The sequence below is a fragment of the Callithrix jacchus genome, chromosome 8 (genome assembly GCF_049354715.1).
Source record: "Callithrix jacchus isolate 240 chromosome 8, calJac240_pri, whole genome shotgun sequence".
NCBI lineage: Eukaryota > Metazoa > Chordata > Mammalia > Primates > Cebidae > Callithrix > Callithrix jacchus.
The window spans coordinates 29,847,401-29,860,590 of NC_133509.1; the positions used below are offsets into that span (position 1 = coordinate 29,847,401).

Sequence of the window (13,190 nt, forward strand, 5' to 3'; positions counted from 1 at the left end):
CTAGATAGCATTATCTTTGACATATTTCAGTATGTGTTTTTAATAAATGAGGACTTTATTTTTCTTTGGTATTTCAATGGCTACAAAAGAAACTTTCTTTTTTTTCTCCCTAAAGAAACAGGGTCTCACTCTGTCACCCAGGCTAAGGGCAGTGGCCCAGTCACAGCTCACTGCAGCCTTGAACTCCTGGGCTCAAGCGACTCTCCCACTTTAGCCTCCCGAGTAGCTGGTGACTACAGGCATGTCCCACTATACCAGGCTATTTTTTTTTTTAAATGTTTTGTAGAGACAAGGTCTCAATATGTTGTCCAGGCTGGTCTAGAACTCCTAGGCTCAAGCGATCCTCATGCCTTGGCCTCCCCAAGGGCAGGGATTACAGCATGAGACACTGTGCCCAGCCCACAAATGAAACTTAAAAAACATACCCAAAATACCACTATCAAATCTAAACACTCTAACAATTCCTTAATATAATCAAATATCCTATTGTAGTTCATTAAGTAGTGTATTTGCAAGCTCAAAACCTAACATTTGAAAAGTCTCCTGAGCAACTTCTGTTTGAAGGAGAAAAAGCCTTAGATCCTTGAGATTCAAAATCCTACACAACCAGAATTCATATTTTAACAAAATCCTTAGGTGATTCATTAGTGTAGTTTAAGATGAGCTGCCTTAAATCATGTCTGCATGGGCCTTACCAATATTTGTTCTTATATTTTTTGTTATACACTGGGAAAAACTCCATAGGAGCAGGGAAGTTTTTCCCCATTCATCTTGGAAACCTAGAATATTTCCTGGCATATGGGAGGCACTCAAATAATTGTTAAATAAATATGTTTTAAGAATTAAAATTCCCACTGGGTGAGGTGGTTCACGCCTGTAATCCCAGCACTTTGGGAGGCCAAGGGAGGTGGATCACGTGAAACCTAGTCTCTACTAAAAATACAAAAATCAGCCGGGTCTGGTGGCCGGCACCTGTAATCACAGTAATCTCAGCTACTCGGGAGGCTGAGGCAGGAGAATCACTTGAACCCAGAAGGCAGAGGTTGTGGTGAGCCAAGACCACACCATTGCACTCCAGTGTGGACAACAGCAAGACTCTGTCTCAAAAAAAAAAAAAAAAGAATTAAAATTCCCCATACCTCTAATCCCATTTAAAGTAAAACTCCTTTAAATGAATAAACAAACTTAAAACAACCAAACTTAATCCTATTTAAAGCACTTAAAACACCACTTAATTCCACTTAAAGCAAAATTTCTTGAAATAACTCTCTATACAATTATTCTAATTCCTCTCCTCCTATTCTCTGTGGAACTCTCCTCAATTGGGCTTTTGTCCCTATCACTTCACCAAAACTATTCCTGTGACGGTCACTATGACCCTCCATGTAGTTAGACTCAATGGTCAATTCTCACTTGATCTATCAGGATCACCTGACACAATCATTTCCTCCTTGAAACACATTCTTCAGTTTTATACCCACCTCACTGGTCACTCCTTAATTTCCTGGGCTAACTCTACTTCATCTTACAGACTTCTAAATATTAAATATTCAAGGGCCTAGTCCTTGGACCTCTTCTCTATATATATTCACTTCCTTGGTGACCAAATCCAGTCTCATGACTTTATTTTATTTTTTTATTTACGTTTTGAAGACAGAGTCTCACTTTGTCACCCAGGCTAGGGTGCAGTAGGGTGATCTCGGCTCACTGCAACCTTCCACCTTACAGGTTCAAGCGATTCTCCTGCCTCAGCTTCCTGAGTAGCTGGGACTACAGGTGCACACCACCATACCTGGCTAATTTTTTGTATTTTAGTAGAGATGGGGTTTCACTGTGTTGTCCAGGCTGGTCCTAAACTCCTGACCTCAAGAAATCTGTCCACCTCAGCTTCCCAAAGTGCTAGGATTATAGGCATGAGCCACCGCGCCCAGCCCTCACCATTGTAAATAATATCTGCATCTTCATGACTCCCAAACTTTTATCTCTGTCTCAACATCTTCCCTTTGTTTTCCCTACTCAGTTATCTAACTGAATTACAATCTTGCCCCTGCTCCACATTTATTTCACCTAAGGTCTTCCTGAACTCAGTAAGTTTTGATTTCTAACCTGCCATTTGATCAGATCAAAACAGTTAGGATCATCCTTAATTCCTCTTGTCTTTTATATCACACATCTGATCCATCAGCAAATTCCACTGGTTTCACCTTCAAAATATACATAGGATCTGATCTTAACTCAGCACCTCTTTCCTTGGCTATACATAAGTTCCCTCACCTCCTTCAAGTCTCTGTTTAAATGTCATTCAGTGAAGACCTCCTTGATTACCCTATGTACAACTGCAAGCTCTAGCTCCTGCATTACCTACTCCACTGCACTTTTCACTGACATATTAAAATATTTTACTCACTTATTTTAATTTTGTCTTTGTCCCCTCCCTCCACAAATGTAAACTCAAAGTCTGCTGTTTACTTGCTATATCCTCAGGGCCTGGAACAATGCCTTGAAAAATGCCTACAGAAGACACTCAATAAAAATAAAATTTTTTGGATAGAAAGATATTTTCAGACAGTAACCGCAAGGATGTGTTTCCCATAAAAAACCTGATTTGCAAAAAATACTATGGAAGTATAAAGTCTCTAAGTTTACTATAAAAGTCTGGTGTTTCAATCCCATTTGCTGTAAGTTTTCCTACAGATGCTCCTCCTAGGAAGTGAAATGAAACACTAACAGTTTCCCAACATTTACAACACTACAAAATTTCAGAAAGCTTTCTTGTTTCAGAATTATTTATTTTATCAACTCTTTCAGAACCACTATGCTGGGAACATGCAATACTGTTTTAATTTAATCAGCTCTTGCATACAGGAAGTTAATACTTACTTGACAATGCCATATCCCAGACTGACTATGATGACCAGGGTTCGAGCCAGTGAGCGTTTCACTGCTGAAAGCAGCTCTGCAAGGATCAAAGCACCTTGGACTATGAAAAAAAGAAGAGAAATGGCACCATAATGTAGGTTTGGCAACAGGCAAGATGTCAATACCAGACTGCTGATTTCTACACTCTTCAGAATAAGCACTGGTATTAGTCCTAATAAAGTAGAATACCTCTTCTGCAGTTTTTACATACAGTATACAAGCTGATACCACTCACGATCTCACTCATGAGTGGTATCAGCTTGTATACTGTATTACAATCTGGGTGTGCTCAATTCAGCTCCCTCCCGGACTTGCCCCCGAATTCACTAAAACTTTAACAGAATACCTCATGCTTTATAAACAGTTTGTAGCATCAAAACAATTTCCTCCATTTTTAAAAACTGTGAAATACAGCTACACATAGAAAGGCAAAAACCACACTCACATACACACCTGATGACATGTATAGTTTAACTCATTTTCAAGACCTTTAGAAGACCAAGGAAAATCTAATCCGTTTATCTCACAATAATATTTATAACTAAATTAAATGGTCTGACAAGAAAAAACCTGAAGCAATCACAAAAAAACTACAGTATAAAACAACTTCTGTCAGTACCAGTTCACCTTACTAAACCATAAGCACTTTCCTATTTTCTTGATATGACAATACTTTATCAATTAGATGTACTTTCCCACCACATTTTGAGATCTTTGAAATCAAGGTGTGTCTTATAATCAATGACATCTTCCAATTAAATTGGCATGGTTTACTTTCTTTCTTAGATGTATAATAGTGCCTTAGAAATTGAGATTTGATGATGTTAATTAACAATCACTCCCAATAAGGCCACTACTTTTGTGAGCCTATTTCAGCAAAATTAGTCTTACATCACTGAACTCATAAGATTAAAAAAAAAGTCAGACTCATAGTGATTCTGCTTAAGTTACTGAAACAATTAAGTAACTGAAAAGTTAGACCTATTTAGTGACTGCTGACCTTAGGAATAATTTCACATATCTCACCTTCCAACCACAAACATTTTTTGGTTACTTACCAGATTCTCCTTTGTATCGGATATTCTGAAATTCTGCATAGAAGACAGCTTTCTCAAGCATTCCCAGAAAGATGACAGCACCAATCCAAAACTGAATTCTCAGGAGATCTCTCCAGTAGCAGGCAGACCATGCCAGCCACAGAACACCAAACAGGACATATACAATACACATCACCATGAAAAACTGTTATCAAATTGGGTGAAAGACAAAAAGGAGGATTAGGGTCAAGAGCCAAGTCTGTAGATTTAGAATCAATACATACTCTTTTTTTTTTTTTTTTTTTTTTTTTTTAAAGAGATGGGGTCTTGTTATGTTGCCCAGGATGGTCTTGAACTTCTGGGCTCAAGGAATCCTCCCACCTCTGTTCCCCAAAGTGTTGGGGTTACAGGTGTAAGCCACCATACCTGTCCTGAATCAATATACAGTCTTCTTAACAAGTCACAAAAATATATATTCCACCTTCTAGTTAAAAAATCATTATTCCGGTTGGGTGTGGTTGATCACGCCTGTAATCCCAGCACTGTGGGATGCTGAGGGAGGCGGACCACCTGAGGTCAAGATTTCAAGACTAGCCTAACCAACATGGAAATACCCCATTACTACTGAAAATACAACATTTGCCAGACGTGGTGGCCATGTCTGTAATCCCAGCTACTTGGGAGGCTGAGGCAGGAAACCTGCTTGAACCTGGGAGATGGAGGTAGTGGTGAGCAGAGATGGTGCCACTGCACTCCAGCCTGGGCAACAAGAGTGAAACTTCAGCTCAAAAAAATATATAAATAAAAATAATTATTCCTTTGGAGTTTAATGCAAATATGAAAGAACTATCTTGAGTAGAGGAAGACAACATGTGAACTTGTCCTCAAGAGCGAATGTTCTCATATATACATGTATAACATAGGCATACCATATAAAAGGTGCTCTCTATAATACATACACACACATATATATGGTATATATATGGAGCACCCAGCCTGCTCCCTTATATTAAAAGAGCTTTTTCTGGTCAGGCATGGTAATTCATGCCTGTAATAGTGCTTTGGGAAGCTGAGGTCAGGAGTTCAAGGCCAGTCTGGGCAACGTAGCATGACCCTGACCCTACAAAAATTAAAAATTAGGCCAGGTGTGATGGCTCACACCTATAATCCCAGCACGTGGGGAGGCAGAGGTGGGCAGATTATTTGAGGTCAGGAGTTTATGACCAGCCTGGCCAACATGGTGAAACGCCATCTCTACTAAAAATACAAAAACTGGCTGGGTGTGGTGGCGTGCACCTGTATGTAGTCCCAGCTACTCGGGAGGCTGAGACAGGAGAATTGCTTGAACCCCAGAAGTGAAGGATGCAGTGAACCAAGATCTCACCATTACACTCCAGCCTAAGTGACACAGTGAGACTCTTGTCTCAAAAAATAAAAAAATAATAATAATAAAATAAAATAAAAATTAACCACGCATAGTGGCACATGCCTGTTGTCTTACCTGCTCAAGAGGCTGAGATGGAGGACAGCTTAAGCCTGGAGTTTAAGGCCACAGTGAGCCATTATCATGTCAATGCACTCTGGCCTGGGAGACAGAGTGAGACTCTCTCTCTCTCTTTTTTTTTTTTTGAGATGGAATCTTGCTCTGTTGCCCAGGCTGGAGAGCAACAGCGACCTCTGCCTAGGCTCACTGCAACCTCTGCCTCCCAGGTTCAAGCGATTCTCTTGGTTTAGCCTCCCGATTGGCTGGGATTACAGGTGCGTGCCACCATGCCCAGCTAATTTTTGTATTTTAAGTAGAGGCGGGATTTCACCATGTTGGCCAGGATGGTCTTGATGTCCTGACCTCATGATCCACCCACCTCAGCCTCCCAAAGTGCTGGGAATACAAGTGTGAGTCACTGCGCCGAGCCACTTTTTTTTTTTTTTTTAAAGAAGGAGCTATTTCAGCTCACAATCTAAAATTATATAGATGAAGACAACACTGAAGAAGAAAAATGGCATGATCATTAGGATACATCTACAGGCAAGGAAACACAACAAAATAGCAAAACTATTAAAAGGGAAAGGAAGAAGAGAATAATCATGAACAAAGGAAATCGAAAATATATTAAGATATTATTCTCAGACACAGATATATGCACACATACAGGTGCACGCACGCGCGCACACACGCACAAAGAGAAGGGAGCTTCACCATTTAGTTAAGTTTTTGTTGTTGAGACAGTTTCACTCTATTGCCCAGGCTAAAGTGCAGTGGCATGATCTCAGCTCATTGCAACCTCCACCTTCCAAATTAAAGCAATTCTCCTGCTTCAGCCTCCCGAATAGCTGGGGCTACAGGTGTTTGCCACCACACCCAGCTAATTTTTGTATCTTTAGTAGAGACAGGGTTTCACCATGTTGGCTAGGCTGGTCTAGAACTCCTGACCTCAAGTGATCTGCTGGCCTCAGCTTCCCAAAGTGCTGGGATTAAAGGCGTGAACCACGGCATCCAGCCTCATTTAGTTAATGAAAGTGGGATCAGAAATGATAGAATTGTAGTAAAAAGTACCCTGTTATGGGTCCTAGAGAGAATGTCAGATGATCTTTGAGGTACTTCCAGGTCACTGACCCCTTCATTACACAGATAAGAAAATGAGGCATATAAAGGTATACTGACTCTCTCAAAGTCCCAGTCTAAAAAGAAAGAAGTCCACAACCACAAGCAACATTTTCTGAATTGCATAGGAACAATTTGTTAACAAAGAATACTACCACAAAACATGGGACAACCTTTCAAGTTAAAATCATTCAATACTGAGGTTAAAGAACATAAAGTCACTTACAATCATCAAGGGATAGTCTTCAAGCGTGAGGTATTCATAGGGACCTTTCACTTCAACAGTCACTGCCAAACACAGTCCTCAGAATTAATTTATATGATGCAGAAATTAAACAAAAACATTGCCTAATATTTGTATAATGAAATTATTAAGAATTTCCTTGTGTAATTTCAATACTCATCAATATTACATTATTTTGTACAGCATTTGGAAAGTCATTAAGTGTTCTCATAGTTCATGCTGTTTCCTGCACAGGTTTCTATGCCTCCACTCTAGTCTGAAGTAGGAAGGCTCTTTTGTTTCCACACTCACATCCTTTAAAGACTAGATTGAATATTTCCTCCACACAGCCGTCTCTGGCTGCCCATCTGGAACAACTCCACACATGCTCTAAATTCTAAACATATTTCATATATACTTTTCCTTACAACACATCACTAAAATATGCTTTATAGGACTTTCTTTTTACATACTGCCATCTTTGTTTTCTATCCTTCCTCATCCATATTTTCCTATTGCTTTACTATTTTTTCATGGACTTCAATTTTATGTAATCTTGCTACATTCGTGTATCACTTTCAGAATGAAGGCATTGGAAAAAAACTTAAAAATTTAAATTAACTCACATAGAAAAAGATGCCATCCCTGATAAAGTAAGGTTGAAACACAGTTTCACAATCATGTACCCTAGTTCCTCATTCCAAAATAAAAATTACTCAGAAGTTCAGATGGAAGCAAAGCAACATCCAATAAACATAGAATTGAACTTCCCCAAAACCTGCTAGTTAAGGTTTTTCAAATAATTTGTTAATAACAAGGTGTTAATAAGGCAGAAAAAGTAACAGTAATAACATAAATCTGAAAGACATATTTTCCTTACTATTGACTAATTGTAAGATTATCTGTAATTTAAAAAACTATTTTAAAAAGATGGACTATTTTATTATTGTATTGATTAAATGATTTAGATAAATTCTAGGTATGATTAATAAATTAAACTCTGACTCATTTGAGCAGGGATCATCCCTAGAGGCAGACTAATAACTGCTGCCTCTGCACCACCATCGCAGAGTTGCATAGTTACAATAGAGAAAATGTTTACTATCTGACTCTTTAAGAAAAAAATCTGCTAGCCCCTGCTCTATGTTAAAATATACATTTACTAAGCACTTACTATTTGACAGGCCTATGGAAAACATAGCAGATAGATATATGAGTAAGATGTTTTCTGCCATCGAATGGGTAACCATCTTGCAGGGGAGAGGGAGTTGAAAAGCTACATAGAAAACTATTCCTCTCAGCCAGAATCAGAAGGATAAGTATGTATTTTCCAGAACAAAGCAAAAGCCTTCTACATAGAGGAAATAACATGAACAAATAGCTGTGAAAATGTGGTATATTTAAAGAACAAATATAGTCTCAGACTATTTATCTGAGACTTAACATAATACCACATTTATAGACTATATTTACAGACTATTTATCGGAGACTTTACATAATACCATATGGTAGTAGTGTTTTGACATAAGACAGCAAAATATAAACTGGGACATGTTGTAAAGAGTTTTTTAAACCTTGCTGCAAAATGTAGACATTTTATAGGCAATGGGAGCCAATAAACGTTTCAATGAAGGGAAGAAAAATGATAAAACTGTATTAGAGATAATGTACCTTCTCCATTCCAAACAAAAGTTGGATAAGATATTTTTAAAATGAGAAAACAAGGTCAGGTGTGGTGACTCGTGCCTATAATCCCAGCACTTTGGGAGACCAAGGCGGGCAGATCACTTTAAGTCAGGAGTTCAAGACCAGCCTGGCCAACATGGTAAAACTAAAAATACAACCTACTAAATAAAAATTTAGTAGATTTAATAATTTAGTAGATAAATAAAAATTCAGTAGATTATAAAAATGCAATCTACTAAAAATACAAAATTAGCTGGGCGCGATGGTGCAGGCCTGTAATACCAGCTACTTGGGAGGCTGAAGCAGGAGAAATCACTTGAACCCAGGAGGCAGAGGTTACAGTGAGTCGAGATCATACCACTGCACTGCAGCCTTGGTGACAGAGTGAAACTCTATCTCAAAAAAAAGAAAAAAAACAAAGAAAACAAAAAAAAAGATACAAGCTCAAAAACAAGACAGGCATTTCCAAGAATCAAAACAGAAACTAAGAACAGTGCATGAGGCTGACTCTATGATCAATGTTGGGCTCCTGCGCCAGAAACAGGCTATGTTAGTTGGATATGCAGTTCCTATGGGATCACTGAAGCTAGTAGATTTCAAAGAAAAATAAGAGGGACCAGAGCCAGGTTGGATGCTTGAAGAAGCTGAAGTAGGATGGAATAAAGCTTCTTCTCTAACCTTTTCAAAGAAAGAAGGTTGAAAATGAACACTGGTAACTGTGCCTTGAGACTATAATCCATTAGAAAGTAATGGGCCTAAAGAGACAGGAGGATACACGTGTATGAGTAAGGGGGAGAGGGGTGGGGAGGGAGGGGTAGGAAGGAAGGGAGAGAGAGAGAGGTATGTGTATGCATGTGTGTGTAAACCAAGTAGTGGTATCCCAGAAGTTCAACAATGATTTAATGTTAAACAACCAATTAATTTAAAAGTACGATATAAACTTATTAAATGAGAAAGCCCTTATGATCATTTAAATCAGCATAAACTATTTAAATCAGTTTAATTAAACTATTTGATAAAGCTGAGTATTCATTCTTAACTCTTTTTTTAAAAAAAGGGAAACTACTCTCATTAAACTAGGAATAGAAAAGAACATCCTTAACCAAATAAAGAATATTTCCTAAGTTCTACAGTAAACATAGTACTTAATGGTGAAATATACCAATACGGCCAGTAAAGTTAGGAGTGAGGTAACTATGGCTGCCATCATTGTTTCTGTTCCATATTGTGCTTAAGAAAGCAGGGTAGGAAAGGAAATTGCAAAGTACAAAAAAGAAACAAAGGAGAAACCACAGGAAATAAGACTAGTTAGAAAGTTCCTGCAAATTCGAGTTAAGAGAATCTGAACTCTATGAACTAGGCAGCAACCTTGGAAAGGAGAACACTTAAATTCTTGTGACATTAAAAACTACCAATGTTAATTAATTTAAAATTTCCTGATCTTTGGCTTGCTGACCAAGTTTTGACAATTCTAGTTCAGAATACTAAAAACATGACACAAATTAAAAATTTTAAAAGCAGGAGTATCAAATGAAGGAAAATGAAATCTGATACTGTAATAATTAATAAAAAAAATCTGTAAAGTGCAAGAATGACATAACCAGAGAATAACATAACCGTTACAAAAAACTAAACTGAACTTACTGGTAAAAAGATTATGCAGTGAATTTTCTTTTGATGATTCCTTTGAAGATGAAATGCCAATATGTACAATAAAAATGTATGGTGCATCTTGCCAAGTTTGCAATGGTTCATGCATTGCCTAGAGAGGGAAAAGGATATCACATCTGCAAATCTTATGAATTAAGAACACAAATCAATAGTAAAATATGCAGATTTTGCTCCATAATGTGCCCAGAAACATAGTAAAGTTCTTCTCTTTCATTCATTCAAACAATAGGCACAACAAACCAAACAAGCCTAGCACATAAAGTAGGTTAGATTATGAATTACTAAAAGACAAGATACCACATCTTATACACAAAAATAACATTTAACATATTTTAATGAGGAAAACCCCAACTAAAATTACTAAATTTAATCTCTGTTTAAGCCACACTAGGATACTAGTTTGTGTTTTATGTAGACATCACAAAGGAATTTAAACAAAGAATTATTTAAATCACCTTACACAAAAATTAATGATGGTACCAATAAAATAAATGAAAATCACCAATTCCTGAATCTAATTCCCTTTGTTCAACGTGCTTCCCGAGAATATCAGAATTTCTGCTAACATGGTGTCACATTTATATCAAAAATTTCACCCGGGGCTAGTCTATGTGGAAACCAAGAGTCACTGCCTTCAAAGTCAAGGAAGACAAATTAACAGTCTCCAAGTCCTTGACTTTAAGGGGTAGTGACTCTTCCTTTCCACATAGACTACAGTCTTCACAAACACAAGACTAAGATACAATGATAAACATTAACACAGAAAATAACTGGTTTCTTCTTCCTTGGAATTACAACTTCTTATCATCTGGTCTTACAAGGAGAAATGTTTATCCAGAGATCTCTGGGTAAGCTTCTATGATCTTTGAACCTCTCAAAATGAATAATTGATTTTGTATATTTATGCATTCGCCTGTGGAGCACAGTTCTTCTCAAATGGTTAAAATGTCCTACAATCAAGAAAAGGCTAACATAGTTCAAAAATTATATTCCATAATAAAAATCCATGTCAAACAAAGCAGATTAAACAATTCCCCAGGTATCCATTTACTAGGTTATCTTAGTAACTTAAGAACATAAATTCCTTCTTAATCATACATTGATTTATCTCTGCCAATACTCTCTGATGAGACTCAGGGGCAATTTGTGAGAAAACTTTACAGCTTCAAAGTTATGGGTATCCACGTCCAATGAGTCTCAATGAACTTACTTACTCATCAACCTATAAAATTCTGGTGTAATTAGCTGCTCTATTATATATGTCTTAAAACCACCTCTTACAAATTCCAAAATAAACCGATCAATTCTCATATTCCAGGATTTGAGAAAGTTTCTATTTAACTCTGGAATGCAGAGATTCTGACCCTGTAAAAATAACATTTATATGCCAGATACTCTGTTAAGCGTATGACATTTATTATTTTTGTTTGTTTTTTTGGAGACAGTGTCTCACTGCATCGCCTAAGCTGGAGTGCAGCTGCACCATCTCCACTCACTGCAACCTCTGCCTCCCAGGTTCAGGCACTTCTCCTGCCTCAGCCTCCTAAGTAGCTGGGATTGCAGGTGCATGCCACCATACCCAGCTAATATTTTTTTTTTTGTATGTTTAGCCGAGACAGGGTTTTGCCACATTGGCCAGTCTGGTCTCGAAGTCCTGATCCACCCACCTTGGCATCCCAAAGGGCTGGGATTACAGGCATGTAGGTATTATTAACTCCTTTGTAAACTAAGGTAAATTTCACAGAATATAAAATTCACAATTTTAATGCATATAAATCAATGGTATGTGGTACAAGCACAATGATGTGCAAATCACCTCTATGTAGTTCTAAAACATTTTCATCAACCTAAGAAGACCCTGTACTCATTAAGCAGCAGCTCCCCATTTCTCCTTCCTCTCACCACTTGCAACTAATTTACTTCCTGTCTCCATGGAGTTGTCTATTATGGTCATTTCATATAAATGGACCTGGCTTCTCTCACTTAACATAATGTTTTCAGAGTTCATCTATATTGCTGTATGTATAAGTATTTCATTTTGACAGATGAATGATATTCCATTTTATGGACATACAACATTTTACTTTTTCATTCCTGCTTGTAATTTGAGATTTGTGAGCTTCTCAAGCTTTCTGAAATTCATGCTTCCAACAAATATGGGAAGTTTCTGGGCATTATTCCTTCAAATCAAATATTCTTTTCTTACCTTTCTCTCTCTATTCTCCCTCTGATGAATTCCTATTATGTGGATGTTGATATACTTGAGGGTGTCCCATAGGTCTCTTCAGGCTCATCTTAATTCTTTTTATCATTCTATGTCTGTGTTCTCCTGGTTTCCTTTAGGTTCTTCGCCCATGTTTTTTTCTTTTTTTTAATTTTTAGCTCTTTGAATATATTTAAGACAGTTCATTTAATATCTCTGGTCTGGTAAGTCTAATGCTGAGGCTTCCTCAGAAGCATTTTTTTTTAATCCTGTAAATATGCCATACTTTCTTGTTTCTGTGCATGCCTCATAATTTTTCACTGAAAACTGAACGTTATAAAGTGGCAATTCTGGCAACCAGAATCTGCCCCCTCTTTGGGGTTTGTTAGCTGCCAATAATATTATGGATTACGGCTCTTTTGCTTAGCAACTTTTGTAAACCATTTTTGAAAAGTCTGTATTCTTTGACCTGTGTGGCTACTGGAATCTATCTTCCTTTAGTGGTCAGCTAGTGTTTTGACAAAGATTTCTTGAACACCAGGAGCCAAAGTCAAAAAAGAACAGAGTACTCTCCTAGTCTTTGCACCCTGAGGCAATCCTTCAATACTTAACTGGTCCAATTAAAGCCCTTCCTTAGTCTTCACTTTCTGCTTGTACAGAGCCCAAGGTCAGCCAGAATGAAAGCTTAGGGTCATCTCTGATCACATGTCCAGTCCTGAGAATGTATATGGCTTTCTTCATACTACAATATACACAGAAGCTTTAAAAAGCCTGTTCTCTCACAAATCTCCTTTCTGGACCTTTTCCTTCTCATGCTTGACAATCTCTCTACTGCTTATCCCCAGTTA

The 13,190-nt window shown here is 37.6% G+C and overlaps 1 protein-coding gene across 6 annotated transcripts in view; it reads right to left on the minus strand.

The window, feature by feature from the left end:
• The window catches only part of TMEM87A (transmembrane protein 87A), a 56,658-nt gene that overhangs the window by 22,412 nt on the left and 21,056 nt on the right, over positions 1-13,190 (minus strand). For all 6 annotated transcript variants that reach the window (XR_013520893.1, XR_013520892.1, XM_054240567.2 and 3 more), the window contains exons 7-10: positions 10,113-10,230; positions 6,785-6,846; positions 3,978-4,161; positions 2,881-2,980 (exon numbers count right to left, since the gene is read on the minus strand). Coding sequence is in view for 4 of the 6 variants with exons in the window: in XM_054240567.2 (XP_054096542.1) it covers positions 2,881-2,980; positions 3,978-4,161; positions 6,785-6,846; positions 10,113-10,230 (464 nt within the window). In the remaining 2 variants the exon portion in view is untranslated. The remainder of the gene's footprint in view (positions 1-2,880; positions 2,981-3,977; positions 4,162-6,784; positions 6,847-10,112; positions 10,231-13,190) is intronic.